Source organism: Pectinophora gossypiella, chromosome 10 (genome assembly GCF_024362695.1).
Source record: "Pectinophora gossypiella chromosome 10, ilPecGoss1.1, whole genome shotgun sequence".
Classification (NCBI taxonomy): domain Eukaryota; kingdom Metazoa; phylum Arthropoda; class Insecta; order Lepidoptera; family Gelechiidae; genus Pectinophora; species Pectinophora gossypiella.
The window spans coordinates 749,039-767,728 of record NC_065413.1 but is presented as its reverse complement, the minus strand read 5'-3'; the positions used below and the strand labels follow the sequence as shown (position 1 = coordinate 767,728).

Below are 18,690 nucleotides of genomic sequence, written 5' to 3'. Positions count from 1 at the left end.
GCCTCTCGTTCCACCTACATAATTACCTATCTTCATTGATGTAGACACGTGAACTGTCTAAGACAGTGGTTCCTAAACTTTACTGACAAGTTCCCATAACATTGTTTTATTGTTTTACTTTATATACTTTTTATTCAATTTTTTTCTCTATCTTCTAGCTTTAAGTTAACTCAAACACGTGTGCGTGTTGTTTTATTATTTGTTTAAAAGTAACTTGAATGTTGTATACGCCTGTAATGGTATAACATACGGTCATTGTCCGTTGAATTTTATTCATGTAATTTTTATGTATATACCGATGGTGTATCTTAAATAAATAAATAAATAAAGCTCGCAATAGACAGGCTAGTTTCAATAGTTTGTTGTCTCAATATTTACCCGAATTGTAATTAATCGAAAGATATCACATCAGAAATGATTTTTCATGAAGGCGTTTACATGGTTTTCATTATAACGACTTTTTATTCGGGTAACTTATAATTGTTTTTACAGTTTTTAAGCCTTAGGACACTGAAGTTAATTTAATATTTTCAAATATATAATAATATATTTATATTATATATTTATTTTTTATTTTTTTATAATATATTTTTAACAACTTACAAAAATGCACACGGAGATGATAAAAAGGGACATGTGTGGGTTTTCTACATATAAAACAGTAAAACAAAACTATTTCGAAATGCAACGCCATCTTATTATTATTTCTTTATTTATTGAATAGTTTATTGTACACAGAACAGGATAAAAAAATAATTAGACTTACTCAAGACAGACGTACAGTTCAGCTTATTTCTAGTAGAAATATCTTCTAGCAGACCGGGAAAGAGTCATTACACTGGCAATGTACAGCGAGAAAGGCAGCGTTTTTCGTAATAGTTTCCTATTTGGCTAAGGCCCGTGGCCCACTTGTCGTAATTTTCCGGCTGTGCTTACCGTAGGCTGACAGCAAATTTTAATTGTTTATACCTAGTCAAACAGTTATAGCGGACCCCTAATGGTCTACAGGCGGCACAGTTTAGGAACCACTGGTCTAGTAGAACTTATTGTCTATCTGATCTTTAAGACAGATATTAATTATACTTTAGTCTCTACGATGTTGAGTAAATATATCGTTTCTTTTGCAACGAAACACTGTTGCGAAATTATTTCGCTGTAATGAATTTTGGGTAACGTCAACAGCTCTTTATGAGTCTCATGAGTCAGGACGTCTTCTCATCAATTGGAGGAGGTCTCAGCTCCGGAAACATGCTTATCCAGCTTCAACAAGATGGATGCATGTCACCAGATCAGTTCGAGAAATCTTTATGTAATAAAATTGAAAGTCTTTTATTTACTAAGTATGTCAAATGTATGTCGTAAGTGGAATTCCCTAGTCTCTGCCTACCCCACCGGGAAATTGGCGTGATCTTATGTATGAATTGTGAGAAATATTTCTGTCTTTGGCTTTGTACACTCTAATGACGAATAAAACGCATGAATTTTGTCCTACGAATTAGTAATTAGTGCTATAAATCAATATGACAAGACGTAATAACAGAATACCTACGTGACTAAACATAACATACTGATTTCGACTTTATAAGTTTGAATTTCTGTTTCGATCATAAATAATTGATACCACGTGCTTTCCTTGGTTTGTGCCGATTAATGGCAATAGACTCGCCTCCTATTAACAACCTCCGTGGTCTAGTGGTTAGAGCGTTAGGCTCACGATCTGGAGGTCCGGGTTCTATTCCCGATGGAGACATTGTCGAAATCACTTTGTGAGACTGTCCTTTGTTTGGTAAGGATTTTTCAGGCTCGAAGCATCTGATTGTCCGAAAAAGTAAGATGATTCCGTGCTTCGGAGGGCACGTTAAGCCGTTAGTCCCGGCTATTAGCCGTAAAAACACCTCCACCAAACCGCAGTGGAGCAGCGTGGTGGAGTATGGTCCATACCCCCTCCGGTTGATTGAGGGGAGGCCTAAGCCCAGCAGTGGGACGTATATAGGCGGTTTATGTAAACATAGCTGGCGAGGTGTGGGCGTATATATTATTCACTCAGAACAACTCTATGGTGGTATTAGCAAACTCAATATAACTTAGCATACAATGCTACAAGTAACTCAAGTTACATAAGTAGGTAAAGTTTAAGCTGTGAACTTGGCATCAACCTACTTTTGTGAGGTCTGCCCAATACTGGTTTTATAGATTTATACGTTCGTTATAACAAGTTGACTTAAAGTGAAGTTATAAATTGTGAAAGTAATATGGATATGGTATGTGAGCGCACTCGGAGTATTATGAGCATAGTTAAGAAGTGATGTAGTTTTTGCAGATGGGAAGGTGTTTTAATTTGAATGCTTGATTTAATTCCACAAAATGACTTAGACGTTAAAACAATTATTTTTTTTATATTGAAGGTCATATTCTGAGGACCTAGTAAAAGTTTTATTTTACTTACATCATTTTATTAAACCGAGTAGCTTAGCGATCATAAAAGATCAAAATCAAATCAAATCAATTTACTTTCGAAAACACATAATTGATTGATTGAAAAGAACACAATTATTCGGTCGTTTTCATGACATGCCCGGGGTGACAAACGCTTATTTTGTTTCCAAAAGATGTCGAGTTTTCCTAGTTTCAGTCCTTCACTTTTCTAAATGATGCTTGTGGCGCCTCAATACCACATCCATGTAAGCTCTTCCTTCGTACCTCAACGTCGGTAGTTGGTTCAAGATCACAAAGTTGCGTGCACTCTTTGTCGAATTTCGGCGCAGGCGCAGAGGTATATAAGCCGCATGCTACATCGAATTGTTAGACAAACCTACAAGCTTCCATTGTGAACTGTTCTCGTGAACAAACAAATAAACAACCATGCAGAAATTCGTAAGTTTAATTTGCATAAAAAAAAGTTAAAAATTTGGTTGTTTATAAATCTTTTAGATTTTAAAAAGGGTTTAAAAAAAATCGTTTCTTTCAAAAAAGTGCCATCATCGCTTTTAAAAAAGTCAATTAGGTATATTAGTGGTTTCATGTCAAAAGATTTTAGTGATTTGAGATTTTATTTTAGGAAATAAGTGTCAAACCCCTGGAAGCCAAAGTGTCATTGGAGCTTTTAATATCAATATTTTTGTGAAGTGTTTTTTTTTAAGATTTTTAATGCTGTTTTAAAAGATCCTCTTCTGTTTTAAAAGAAAGACCTGGAAAATTAACTTATTGTGTCAATAATGTCGTAGTTCATCCTCTACCCTTTTTGTCATTTATAATATTTGGTCAAACGTGAAGGTTTTATAAAAATAAACATCTTATACACTTATACACAAGTGACTTCCTCAAGCTCTTTCCGAGATGTTTACGAAGTATTTCCGTCTACCCTCCAATTATGTCCGGATATTTTCCGAAAGCATGGTCCCCTTGACCTTGGCTCTTGGGACCTGAGCAGACATTAATCATTGCGACCTCCATGTCTGGACCCCTCCACTTAAGTGCCAAGTTGCTATTAACTCGCAATATCTCTATCACCACTTACCACGATTAATATTTCTTCCTAAGCCGAAGCCTTGAACACGACTAACTTTTTATTGCTCTTCGGTCGTTTGGCTCTTAAAGCTTATTCAATTACTGAATCATTTGTTATACTTTGTGCAAATCTATCAATTTTTTTTCTTTTAAGACAAATGGTCTTTATTATTGTGATAGTATTGGATAAGTATTTTTTTTTAAAATTAAGATGGGTTTGCTCTTGACTTCGTTCTTCCACGAGGAGAAGAAGATACGTTTCACATATTGGGACATTTTCTTATTTCTTTCTTCCTTCGACTTTTTAAAGTTGAAAAAATATTTCTACTAATTCTAGTTAGCCTTCTTTAGTGGCAAACTATTAAAACAGAATTCTTCTTCTTTAAATTTATTGGTTTTAATAAGGCTCTCAATGATATCTCTCTTAAGTCTCAAAACAGTAATTTGCAAAAATCTAGTAATGAAATTTAATTTAAGTGACAAAAAAAATATGGAATGCGTATTTCCCCGTAACTTTTTTGTTGGGATTGCGGGTAGCACGAAATTTTTGGAGTTTCAAATTGCTGCAGGGGACTTTCAAATTAATTGTGTGGAAAGGTTCTCATGCGGTCACCATTTGTTATAAAAATGGCGATGACATGAATGGATAAAAATTCGCATCTTTTCAAGTCTTCTGTCCGTGTATTGTGTGACGATTTGAATTAATTGTGCTGATTTTAGTAACTGAATTTTCAGGTTTTGCGAACTTTATTATTTGTAAAATACCTACTTACTTAGTATTATGATATTAAATGTGAGTAATTGAAGTTTATTTTTTCTTTTCTTGCCAGGTTGCCTTTGCCACCCTCCTGGCTTGCGCCGCGGCCGCCCCCGGCCTCCTAGTCGCTCACCAGCCCGTGGTTGCTACCGTTCACGCCGCCCCTGTGGTTCACGCTGCCGTTCCCGTTGTCGCATCCAAGACTACAGTAACCAAGTCCAGCCAGGTGGTTAACCACGGCTCTCCTGTAGTTCACACTGTTCACGCCGCTCCCGTCGTTCACACCGTTCACGCCGCTCCCGTGGTTCACGCTGCTCCCCTCGTGGTGAAGACCGCTCCCATTGTTCACGCTGCGCCCGTTGTGCACACCGTTCACGCCGCTCCCGTGGTGCATTCCGTCCACGCCGCCCCCCTTCTGGTCAAGACCGCCCCCGCTGCCATCACCCACAGCAGCTCCTCGGTTGTCCATCACGCCCCCGTCGTCAAGACCGTCCCCCTGCTCGCAGTTCACCACTAAGCTATAAATTATTGCCTTCATAATGAAGGTTTAGAATAAATTAAGTACCTCCGAATGTTTTGTTTTTTATTATTGGCAATTTTTTTTTATAAATACCTGAGTACCTACAAAAAAGCGTTGTACCTGCCTACTTTTGGCGCTATCTAGACAGTTTGCAAAAATAACCAATGGCAACTTATTTTCTAAAATTATTATGTAATTGTAATGTAATCATTTTTAGTCTGTCATTGAAAATACTATGAAGTCACGATGACAAAACGTAAGAATGTGAAAAGTAACAAAAAAGATACATAAAATATAAACAGTCTACAGTCAAGTCAATCAACCGGAGCGGGTAGTAAATGGGGGTATTATCTATTATAATCATACTTTACCACGCAAAAAAGATAACAGGCATAATATAATAACCGCTCCAGCCTTTATTACTTTTAAAGAGAGACTTCTATCAAGTTCATTTACATTTAATTATCAGCGAGCCAACAAAAAAATATAAAATTATAAGCAGTCAAGAACTTTTAAATTAGTTTAGTTAGTTCGTTTATCTCCATAAAGGTGGCGCTGTGAATGGCCGTCGATTTACGAGAATTGATATATTTGCCACCTTAAAGAAAACTAGAGCAATACCATTTACCTATTGAGAAATGTGGATTCCATAAAGTCATTTCTAGTTAGTGTAACTGGAGCGAACTTTATCGATTGTATTCGCGGAAATAGGTGTTCATTAGAACAGAGACTGCAGATAATTATGTACTTAAAACTTTTATTACGTTTTATTTTAATTAAAAAAATCTTGTGTACGACTTTTGTAAAAACTTGTGTAATACGGTAGCTCAGTCTGAGCTGTTGATTGACACAAAAAAAATTAATTAAAAAAAAAAAAACTTGTCTCAAAATGAATGCCTTTTGCCATATTAGTGCCGGTCATGGCGCATCAGTCGCAATAAGTCTTATACTCTTTAGAATTTTAATGCTGGTTCTCAGGTTGCCTAGAGTAATTTATAGTACGTGAATAAGTCATGAAACTACTTGTTAGTACTTAGAGTTGCATTCTATGAGTCTATTAGCAGTGACAAGATAAAAAGCTTAAGAAGATAAAAATGTATATCATTGCACAACGTGACGCGAATATTTTCCTTGAACAGAATTCACTGTTTGGCCGGACAAATTTATAAACATTGCTGCTCTTATGTACCTGCTCAGTAAAAAACCTATATTTCATTGTCAGCCAGCTAAAAAAAGACTTAATGAAAAATATTTTGTCCAAATAAGAAGACATTGCGCAAAAGTCGACTTCCAAAACCCAAAACGAAATCATTAAGCAATTACGTTCAAGATCCTTTTGAAATTGGAAGGTATTTATTTACTTTTATTTACCTCTACATATATTAAAGCAGTTTAATGATTGTCAGTGGCAACCGCAGCATAATAATAATAATAATATGTTCTTTAATTCGAATATTATAGGGTCCATACTTCAACATACATATATGCATAGCCACCTTACCTTAAAGATTCACAAAATCACACCCCAAAAATATACCTGGTATTAAATGTGTTCCTTTAGTTTTTAAATAACTTGTATTGTAAGCAAATAAAGAATATTGAATATATCTACATTGAAATAAAATATGTGTTGCTGTTGCAGTTTCTTGTCATTTCTACTCCTCAGCCATAACACAAATGTAAAATTGACCTTCAATAAGTTGATCTATGATAAATAATTACGTCAACGTAATTAATTTAAATGATTCTGATTTCTGAAAATAAATTTCTAAAAATTTTAAAATAAATTCCTACTATTTTTTATATCTCTGTCTACCCCAGAAAAAAATGTTGTCACTTGCCGTACAACAAGATGTCATGAAAAAATTTAGTGACATTTTGTAAGATAGAATGTAATTTAGCGTTTCCTCTGTAGTTTAATTACTCTGTACCAAGAGACGCGCGACCTCGGCAAATTAGACAACTGCTACTATATACAAGTTTGTAAATAAACTTCTAATGACGCTTACTATAAGGGCGAGTTGTATACCTCAATGAAAACATACCTACATACGTAATATAGTCACGCTTGCATCTCAATCTAGGTGGGAAAAGATACCAGTTATAAATAAAACAACCAGCAAATAACGAGATTCTTCAGTACACCCATTTAATTTTCTTCACGTGTATCATTAAAAACTCTTTTTGGTTTCTTGATGATAATATCACTTGGTGTGTCAGTGAGTAGTATATTATATATTAAGTAGAAAAATGTGATATGATAAATGACTTTGTCTATGTCAACAAATCTTCCACATTCGAACTGGGGTTTCTTAGATTTCTGCTTATCAAACGAATTCAGATGTGCCAAAGATTAAAGATATCTTTTTCCTCATAAGGAAATGAATGTTTGTTTCTCAAGATCTCCCAATTGTACCTGATTCCCGTTTTCCAAATTATGTTACACGTGCAGGCTTAGTGGCCTCGTGTTATAATGTCTCTTTATTTATAAATAAAGACCTATATTTATTTTCTTACAAAATAATATAAATGAATGATTAAGTATGAAAAAATAATTATAAGTGTGATACAAATATTTTTGAAATATACTATTTTATTTCCTTATAAATAAAGAACTATATTTATTTTCTTACAAAATAAGATAAATGAATGATTAAATATTAAAAATAATTATAAGTGTGACACAAATAATTTTGAAATATACTATTTTATTTCCTTATAAATAAAGAACTATATTTATTTTCTCACAAAATAATACAAATAAATGATTAAATATTAAAAATTATTTATAAGTGTGACACAAATAATGTTGAAATAGGTTGAAATATACTATTTTGAGAAAGACTGAGGAAAAGCTTGTGTACTTTGCATAGCATCCTGTATACCCGAAGGAGTAGGCTAAGGTATATAATATACACCCAGTTTTCACCTATTACTTAACACATAAATTTGCTTATTGTTATTGTTCGTATCCATGTGAAAAGGCCAATGGGCCCCAACTCTGAAAACGTCAATCAGCAACATAGGGGGCTATTTGGGTAAGTATCACCAACCATTTACTATGATACCAAATCCAAACAAGAAACAATTATTACCTTTAGAATGGTTGATAACATAAAGCACTTTTTCATCTCTTGTGTGGGTTGTTAGATGAACCATGGTGTCAGGGTTACTATTGTATTTATTTACTTTCAACAACACATAATAAAACAACAAAACAAATAAAGTAAAATTCAGGCAAAAAGGGTTTAAAGGGTGGTTTTTACAGGTCGAGCATGTTAATACTCTTTAAGGATAAGTCTCGTAAAAATAAAACCCATATTTGCAGTGTCACCACAGCTTTACCCCAGAAAAGTACCAAAGTTGTACCCAGAACAGTAGACGATGGAATCCAACGACATTCTTACATGCCTGCCCATAACTAGACGGGTACGCAGGAAAATCGCAAAAATTCTAGCGTATATATATATTGGGGAACCGTGCCGCAGTCTGACAGTTGCCCACTGATTGCGATTCGGTTATTTGGACATAGAAGCTAAAAAGAACTCTGGAAAAATGTTCCGTTTGGTAAGTAATTTTGTGGTAGTGACTTTTATTTTTACATTGGTTAAAAAATGTTTTCGATAAGAAATGTAGGATTCAATTAAGCAATTTATCGCACGATCACCTGCTTCACTTTGTTGTTAACACATTCACAGAACGCTAGTTTCAATTCTTGAAAATATACATAGTACCTATCAGTTTTTATCTGCAATGAAAGTACTTTGTCCGTTTCGAGTTTTCGTTGGGGAAAACACATCAAAATATCTCATCGTGCCCTAGCGTTATCCCGTTTTTCACAGGTTCGCTTACCTAACCTGAAAGATTTGACAGATCCGGTTTTATACAGAAGCGACTCATTACACATTACATAAAGACACCTTTATTATCCCGGGCATCTAAAAGGGATTTTAGTTCTTTCCAATATTATGATTGACTATCGTATATGAGCGACAGACTAGTAAACACATACATACATACATAAACTCACGCCCGTAATCCCAAATGGGGTGGGCAGAGCCACAAGTAATCAAAGACAACTTGCAGCCACTGTTGATACGAAGTCCTAAGATGGATATGATGAACCTTATGGTGATAAGGGATCAGCCTATCGCCCATAACATCAGTCCATCATGTTAGAGGACGCAATCCCTCTGTCGGTTTTTACGACATGCCCGGGAAGACAAGCAGCTGAACGTGTTCTATGTTTTTTATTTGCTCCCAGAACAGCATAGAAGCAAACAAACTAGTAAACAATCACTGCATTTATAGTTATCTTAAATTTTTTGTACTAAATGTGGCTGCAAGTTGTCGATTATAATTGTATTTTTACTATTGCTGAATTTGTTGTTGTTAAGGAAATCTCTTGAATTCACGTTTGAATATTACATGGTTTCCAGAATTCATGCATACTTCTTGCCATTAGGCAATAGACTTGCCTCTTATTAAATGGTACTTAAACACAGCTAGCGAGGAGTGGGTGTTTATGCTAATACCTCTGTATAAAGTGTTATTTTTTCGCCATTTTACAATTTTATCGCGCGTAGGTAGAAATAGCTTCGTAGACGAGCATTTTCCATTTCCATACACTTCACTGACGCCTTTTATAACCACTGTCCTTTTTAATAGATTAGTTTATTAATAAACCTTGTCTAGATTTTTATTAAAGTAGGTTAATGTTAACGCTTGATATATTAAATTGAACAAAAAAGAAAAAAATATATAGGGAAGGGAATATTTAAGATTGATGTTAGAAATACAAATTGTTTTTCTTTTAGTACTTACTTTAGTATATTTTTATACTTAGCTTTGTTTATAAAAATAATAAAATAAAGCAAAAATGAAAATGGCAGAAATCCGAGTTAGGACAATATCTATAGTTTTCGTATCTCAAGTTAAATATGTGTAAAGGACGCCTTCCAAATGGAGGGAGGCCTTTGCCCAGCAGTGGGACACTTTAGGCTAGATAAGATAAGATAAGACAGGATGCAGGAAGTCTCTAAAGGTCACATTGAAGCAATACATCTCAAAGTGTAATTTTGCTATTTGATATATATTGCTATTAGTAAATATTGCGCACTTTTATATACGCGAATGCCAATTTACAACAATTTTCTTTTGTGTATGTGCTTCAATGCGGCCTATTTAGGCCTCTATGCAGGTATTAAGTTATCCATATAAATCATGATATATTATATCATATTTAACTTAAAGAGTTGTTTAAGAAATATTTTGTATGTATGTAGTACAAAGGTACTAACACTTTTGATTTTTTTTTTTTGAGGTTTATTTACATTTCCCAAGCACGTTAAGCCGTTGGTTCCGGTTACTACTTACTGATGTATATACGTACTTAGTCGTTATATGTGTCATGTCAGGGGCCTTTGGCGGCTCAAAAGTAACCCTGACACCAGGATTAATGAGGTTGGTAATCCACCTGACAACTCACACGATAGAAGAATTCCCATGGGATGGAACTATTGAAAAGTCGTTGCTGAATTGTGATTTCATTACAACATTCACCAACTGAATTTATTGTTTGAAACCCAAGGGAAAGAAAACTTAATCAAGAAAGGTCTAGTTATGTTATTGTATATAACTAAAATTTAATACATTTTACAGCTAACGTACATACTTACCTATCGGATTTTAGTTAAACATTTCGTGTAAGTAATTAATGAATGGAATAGAATTGTTTGATTTGAGAAAATGTTATTCGAGATTATCCTGTTTAACATAATATACTATCATATACTATCAAAGACTTCACAAACATTAAAGCTATAACAGCCCTTTATAATGCTCTGGTTAGAAGTCAGCTTGAATGCAATGCAGTGGTCTGGGATCCACATGAGATCAAATATAAGCAAATGCTCGAGAAGGTGCAGAACAAATTCATTAGATATCTGTACTTCAAATATTATGCGGTGTATCCTTTTTACCCTTTGATGTACCCAACTCTGTTTGTACTTGGTATGGTTGGGTATAACAAATTAGAGGTGAGGAGAGGGCTGGCTTTAACCTCATACTTGATAAGAGTATTTAGAGGCATCATTACACACGCTGAGGTGTTAGTTGAGATGAGGCTGTGTGTGCCGGATAGGTTCGTGGAGCGGCGGCGGCGCCCACGTTTGTTCGCGATGCGCAAGGGCCGGACCAATTTACATAACAAGTCACCATACACAAGAGCAATTGACACGATTAACAGTGTGGCAGAGAGGATTGATATCTTTGTTTGTAGTCTGAGCGAATTCCGATGGGTTACCTTATGTATTTTATGTACTGAGTGAGTTTATGTTACTTGTGTTAGTGTAATTATTCTTTGTAGCTACTATTCTATCGCATTAGGTCCTACCTGTAATGATAGTGTATTGAAGTTGAAATAAATAAAATAAATAAATAAATCATGCCTGTATCCCTGATGGGTTAGGCAGAAGTGTACAGTATAATCACCTACTCTCCATGTGATAGACAAGCCTATACTGTTTATAGTGATGGTGTTGGTAATAGGTTGGCAATCAGTCACTATACAGTTTATAGATAAGCATAATAATAATTATTATATTATGTATCTTATGATACACAAGTGGTAAGCATACCGTAGTTAAAACAGGATAATTATGTATTTTTACTTAACTATATTAAAAAAAATACCAATTGTGAATTTGATTATAAAATTACAATTTCCATTATTTAATTGAAGAAGCGTGTAGCGGATAATGATCAATTTTTATTTAAAAAAAGAAATTTATTTAATTAACCCTTTCACGGACAGAGACCATGGGTCATTGATGGTTCATAATAGGTAGTATGAGAGTATGACAACTTGGAATCGGATCGGCCACTGGGAATAATATCATTTCCTAATAAATTAAAATATTGTTTTTATGTTACAGCTAACAATCCTATCGCTGTTCGCGCTGTCGTTCGCGGCGCCTGCGCCTAAACCGGTGGTGGTGTACCCCCCCGTTCTCCCCCCGGTGTACCACCCCCCCGTGCTGCACTCCCCGTACGTGCACCACGCGCCTGTAGCGGTCTCGCACGTAAGCGCGGTCTACGGACACCCCCCCGTGCTACCCGTGAGGACCGTGCTACCCGCTGCACCCATTATACCCTCATCCCCGTTTTTATACTAAAAAGTGTAAAATGAGGGGATGCGTTCTTAAACCGTCTAGATGTGAATGGAAGAAATTTGCCACTATGATAGGCTATTTATGAAAAAGATTTTATCCTAGGTCTAGTTATTTTTTAAAAGTAAGTAGTTTAAGTTTGTAATGTTTTGCGGAATATTAGTTACTATAGCACTTTATTAATATTGCTGTTCAGACGTGAAAAGTAACAACTGTTTCTATTGTAAATACAATGTTTCTTGTAGCTTTCGGTAGATAACTTTCAGCATTTAATGTATTTAACATACGGAGCTTTATTTATCAATTTTCACTGTTCTAATTTACTTATAAAGAAAAAGGTACTTAATTTTTGTGTAGGTCTTTTTAAACTAAACTTTAATAAATATTTGTGCACATACATATTTCACAAGACAAACTTTAAACTTGCTCTTTGTACAATATTTTTGTAAGGTGGTCAATCTCTAGCCCCTAGACTAGACCTGGATATTTTAAGACATATTCTATTCTATTTTCTTGTTTGTGGCCGATTTTAAGACCTAAATATTCCTTATCTCTAGACGTTTTGGAACTGACAGCTGTCAAATTGTTGTAAACGGAGTTCTGCAAATGAAAATGGTTAATGTTACGATAGTCCAGAAGCAACAGTCAACACGAAATTATAATAATACTGATGTTTTATTTATTATACGATTTTACCTAACACCCGCTGTGTGATTGGAACATCGTTGGGTCCAGTTTAGTCTATGACGTTATGTATAGTTGCGTGCGCGCGCGGAGTGTATTTTTGCCATAAGGCCAGGCGCGCACTACGAGTTTTTCGCCGCGCGGCAGATAAGAGCAGGGCATAATATCGCACTGGCGAAAATCTCGTAGTGCGCGCCTGGGCTAAGGCGGCGCACTATAAGAACGAGATTTTTATATGGAATTTCTGGGGTTTCATAAGAGCCTACAACAGTTTATAATATACATAGTGCCTATAATCCCCGTCGGGCATAGTAACAAGTCACCAAAAGAAAACTAGCGGCACTTTTGCTAATAAAGTTTTAAGAACCGGACGTAATAAAAAAACTAATAAATATTTCTTCCTTTCTTTCTCAAATACTCGTGGATTAGAGAACTACTTACTTAGTTTCTCTTTTTTAAATTATTGAAGTAAAGGCTTTAGTCGCTTGGCGACTATATACCGTGGAAAGTAATAACTACTTAAATAAATATTATAAACAAAATCGCGACTTAATGAAAATCTTTTAAAAGAATTCATAAATAAAGTCAACATAATTCGCAAATATATAAGAGAACATTCTACGAGATAGAGATGCGCTGAGAAAAATAACACTGACTTTAACACTGCCTTAAGTTTTCTTGTGAATCTCTTAATTTATGTATTATATTGAAAGGTCACAGATAATTAATTAAAACATAATTGGTCAATTTACTTCGCTTCTTTCTCGAAAGTGTTTTTTAAGGCGAAAATATGTCTGATTTAAGACTGGTCGTGATAAATAAGACTCTTTTGAGGACCGATGTTTAAAATTGAAACCAAGTTTGATGGCTCTGCCAAATAAGGTAAGTTTTTAGAACTCTTTAAGTAGGTATACAAATAGCCACTGTACAGTCATGAGCAATATAATGTACCCACTTTAGTACTCTGTCGCACTAACATATTTAACATTGAGACTTACAGTTCAATTTGACAAAAAATGTAATGTGAAATGGTACCAAAGTGTATACATTATTAATGCTCGTCACCGTACATTCCTTTGCAGGACAAATGCCTTATGTTATTTAGTTATTTACATACATTTGCAACATCACAGATTATGTTTATCGCAGTCAAGCTATACAAGAATGAAGAGATAATCGTAAATGTAAAGTCGCTTAAAATTTGTTCCACGAGCTACAACATACATAATGAATGAGTTGAGCCGTGTATTAGCCATGTGAATGGATTCATTTTATTTTAATCTTTATTACTCATTCATTGAACTGTTCAGTTTAATTATGTCGATATTGAAATCTATTTATGTTGGTTAATGAATGGCAGATTAATGGTTTTGGATAACAGTAACATATATACATAAATAAACATTTACACGTGTTTCAATCTGCACAAACAGCCTTACTAGATATATCTCCTGCATTTTAACATACATACATGAACTCACGCCTATTTCCCACCGGGGTAAGCAGAGACTATAGAATTCTCTCTTGCTTCCGCCACATTGATCAATCGCTTCATACACGCACGCCGATTCAGAGTAGATCGTATTATACCTTTTCTAAGGACATCTCCAATTTGGTCAATGTAAGTCGTTCTCGATCTTCCTCTGCCAGCCCTACCATCAACTTTCGCTGGGTAATATATTATTTTAAGTTCCCAAGGCTAAAAGTAAAGTGGAAAAAGGCGGCGTTATTACACTATGTATACACCTCCTAGCTACTGACACTAAAACATCAACATTCATCCCATTTAGATCCCCAAAATTGCCTAACAACGGATCCCTTACGTAACCTCAAGATCGGTCTAAGCTGGCTTGTGCTGAATCCCACTTGAGTCCCACTGATTCCCCATTACCACAGCCTACTCCACATCGCCCGTTACAAGTCTTAGTTCACGCTGGTGATAAAATTCAATGTCAAGGGCAGGAATCACCTTAATAGTGATGTAACTACTTTGATAGTCTGTTTTGTTCGAGAAAGTAGAATATTTTTCTCTTTTAAAAGTGGAAGAGTTGGCTTTTGAGTATATGAACCATTTTTTTGAGTATATTTAATGTGTTCTGATCTAAAACCTACACTTACCTGTTGGTTACAGTAAAGCAAAAAATTCAGGTCAATAAACAATTCTACAAAATGTGAGACTCGCATCTTGCAGAGCCAAGTAGAATGATAGTAATTTCTTAGGTTATGTATTTATAGAAATCTTGAATATTACATAACTTCTCGACTGTATCTCAATTGGGGTAGTTAGAGGTACACCGAGCTTCCTGTTAGACCAACATGATATTTGGTGAGCCGTATCGCTGTCTATGATCTAGACAAATATGTTACTTAAAATAAATTTATAACTCATTGAATCAAGTCCAGTAGTAGGGTTCGAACTGGCGCTTCCCAGGCCGGTGAAACACAGGACCCTAGTGACTTGAATCTTTAAAAATATTACAAATATTTTATAAAGTATCAAATTTTAAAATAATCGAGCTGAATTTCGCTAAATCGAGATTATTGGTTAGAATTCTCGAAATGTTAATCTCGAACAAATCGAGAATATTTAAGTAGTCACATCACTAGGCCCTCGATAAGAGATAAGGCGGCAGTAAAACGTAAGTAAGGGTTTCATTAGATGGTCTAAGATGGTATTGTGAGTGTTTAGATAGAAATACAGCTCCAATTCTAGTGTTTGATTGTATTGGTAACCTTGAATTTTGAATTAGTTATTATGGATGTGGAGAAGAAATGACAAGAAACTGCAACAGCAACACATCTTTTAAATGAGAGTGCACCCAAAGACAATTATTATTATTATTTGCAAATTAGAGATGTCCTTAAAAAAGATTTAGTACGATCTAGGTACTCTGTACCGGCGTGCGTGTATGAAACAATTGGTGAATGTGCAGGAAGCAAGAGAAATGGGTCAAGATCGAAGCAAATGGAATTCCATAGTCTCTGCTTAACCCGGTGGTAAATAGGCGTGAGTTTATGTGTGTATGTATGCTGCAAAATTATTATTTTTTTGCTGTGTAACTCATACTTTATTTCTAAGTAGAAAGCCTATAATGGATTATATTCTTCATTGTAAGTACTTTACTATAAAATCACATGCGATTAAAGTGCTGAAATAATCACTCACAAAAATGTTGCTTTCTCATGCGTCTACGCTTCAGTAAATGATCAAATCATATCCAAAAGTGATTCATCATTATGTTACGTTTATGACGTGTTGCGAAGTAAATTCTATTTTTATAATAGATTTACAAATGACCTCTGCGAGTGGATATTTATACATAACCAAAGAAGGAAAATAACTTTACTAAATTGACTCAAGTCTAATTGTTTCTCCATCAATCTGCAGTGGAGCAGCGTGGTGGAGTATTCTTTGATGAGGGAAGGCCTGTGCTCAGCAGTGTGATTCTTTAGCCTCCTTAAGACAGTTTCCAGACACCAATAGTTAAATAGGATCCGATTAAAAATATTATACGTCTGTCGGCAACAAAGATTTATAATATTAAAAATAAATGAAACAAAAAATATTTTTAAAACGATTTACAACTAACCAAATACTATATCCTTTGAATACTTTATCTTTCTATCTTCCTCGAGCTGGTTTTTTCCTCGCGTAGCGTATTTCACTTGCGGTCCAGAGAGGCAACGCTGCAAGCATAATGGGTACGTTTGGGCAGGGCTCGCTTTTTGGAGGGCCTGATATGGTTTACTTATATATTTGTGTATTTTGTCGTACTTTTAGTGTAGGTATTTAATTTGACTATGTCACATATTTTATTAACATAGTAATAATACTATATTTAATGAAACTGTAAATGTACTTTAACACAAGTATTATGCCAGGATCGCAGTAAGTGTAATGCCGTGGTCTCTGCCTACCCTAAAGGGGAATATGTGTATGTGTTATGTATATATGTAAATACACTCAAGCGCATAAATATGCGAAGACTTTAATAAGTCTTATCTTCGACCATCTGGGTGTTACTGCGGCATTTATTCTCAACGAGAGTTATTTATAAGTTGGTCATTGATTCATCAGTCGACATGACAAATACAGGCAGTATACAGGCTAAATACAGGCCATATACAAGCGATGTCAAGGGCACACACCGCCACCACGGTGTACGATGTGACCAGATAAATCCGCGGATCACGGCGGCTGTGTAAAATATGCTTATTTTATTCCTGGACAGTCGTGGTGAAAATTTAATGTTTTTATTTTTTATCTTATCTAGCCTATTCTATTCTATTTAATCCCTCCGATAAGCATTGAGGTCGTCACTCTATCTTCTGCCTCGAATTCTATGCCCGCCTTGAAGTGTCCAGTGGGTAACGACTCGTGCCTAATGTTTATATTTATTTCGAATTAATTGGTTTTTCTTTCGCGGGTTAGAAGGAAAGACAGGCAGTCGCTTCTGTAAAGAACCTACTTAAACCTATCCTATTCTTCAGGTTAGGTTAGCGGACCCTGTGAAAAACTAGATAATACTAGGGAGATGATTTATTTATAATTAATTAGGTACTCGTAATTTCGTATTGAATAATTTATTTTTTTACAAGCCACAGAGGCTGTAAAATTGCGTGGAGTGGAAATCTGCTATTCTATATTCTAACAGAAGATATACGTAATAGGATTAGTAGAAGAAGAGGAATTTTGCATTTAATCGAGTCGACGGTAATGTTTCGAAGCTTGCTTATTTTCGTTGGTGGTTGGTTGGTTTTTTTATGCCTCTGCTCACTTCTAATGACCTCTTGGAAGACATTTTAGAACTTATTGAAAACAAAATTAGTGTATAAACTGTCTGGCTCCACAGTTTTGTCGTACCCACATAAATCAAAAACAAGCCATGTCAGTTACACTGGTAGATATTTTATATTATTAATACTTACTTAAGAATTTCTTAAAGGAAGCTGATAAATTGCTTGTTGACATAAAACTGTTTAAAAACAATTACTTTTTACGAAAGAACTGTAATATACAAATAAACCACCACTATTAATCTTCTTCTTATAATAAGCAGTATATAAAGCGAAGGTAGAGGAAGGCCTAAAAGGACGTACATTGACCAAATTGGAGATGTCCTTAGAAAAGGTTCAGTAAGATCTACTATGAACCGACGTGCGTGTATGAAACGCAAGAGAAGTTTGTCAGGATCGAAGCAAATTGAACTACATACTCTCTGCTTGCCCCGGGGAATAGGCGTGAGTTTATGTATGTATGTCCTCTTATAATGAGAAATTTTCCAGAGTACGTTCCTCAAAAACAATATAGATGGCGTTGTACAGATTTTCCTTCGTTGAACTTTCTAATTTTTTTTCTTTTTTTTGGGTATAAATGATGACCCTTTTTATTTCACCCAGACACAATTACATCTTTCACCCATTATTATTCTGATCAAAATAAAGAGAAGCAATATATGAGGCAACATAATTCTATACATAATGTGATCCAAATATCAAAAAATAATTATTTTTAAATATGTTTCTGCCATTACATTGTATTTTGAAATTTTTAGAAAATCGACCGAGAAGAGACTCCATACCCAGGCACAATTACATCTTGCACACATTATTATTCAACGAGATAAAACGTTTACCTACAGGTAAACACATTTTTTTTTCATGGCGTTAAGTTGTGAAGAAATAACACGGTGAGGCTTCGCTCTAAGTTCATCACACTGTACCACATGAGATCGGACAATAATCTTAAAAGTCTTTGCCCTAATCATAGAATAAATTAGCTAAATTATTTTATACCTAAATCCCTCCTTAATAGAAGGGGCAGAGAAAACACATTTTGTTTTCTTTTCTTATTTGTCGCGGCCGAGACTTGGTAAATAAGGGTCTGAAATCCCTGTTTTCATTAACTACAATAGGCGGTTTACTCGATCTCTTAGAAAATTACATTCTTTATGCTAGAAATGTCGTAATGTTATGGATATAAATGCTATTTTTCTATACATTATAATTTTTATTTCTTTCTAGCTAGTGCGAAAAAAAACTTTTTTTTACTT

General features: G+C 34.9%; 2 protein-coding genes across 2 annotated transcripts; both read left to right on the top strand.

Moving 5' to 3' along the window:
• Nucleotides 1–2,815: 2,815 nt before the first annotated feature.
• Nucleotides 2,816–6,422, top strand: LOC126370317 (pupal cuticle protein C1B-like). The gene is made up of 2 exons (XM_050015168.1): nucleotides 2,816–2,874; nucleotides 4,338–6,422. Exons 1-2 carry the CDS (start codon nucleotides 2,863–2,865, stop codon nucleotides 4,779–4,781), a joined length of 456 nt encoding a protein of 151 aa, XP_049871125.1. The 5' UTR covers nucleotides 2,816–2,862; the 3' UTR covers nucleotides 4,782–6,422.
• Nucleotides 6,423–8,291: 1,869 nt separating this feature from the next.
• Nucleotides 8,292–12,618, top strand: LOC126370332 (uncharacterized). Its single transcript, XM_050015186.1, has 2 exons — nucleotides 8,292–8,351; nucleotides 11,720–12,618. The coding sequence occupies exons 1-2, from the start codon at nucleotides 8,340–8,342 to the stop codon at nucleotides 11,957–11,959; spliced, it is 252 nt and encodes an 83-aa protein (XP_049871143.1). The 5' UTR covers nucleotides 8,292–8,339; the 3' UTR covers nucleotides 11,960–12,618.
• The last annotated feature ends 6,072 nt before the right edge of the window (nucleotides 12,619–18,690 follow it).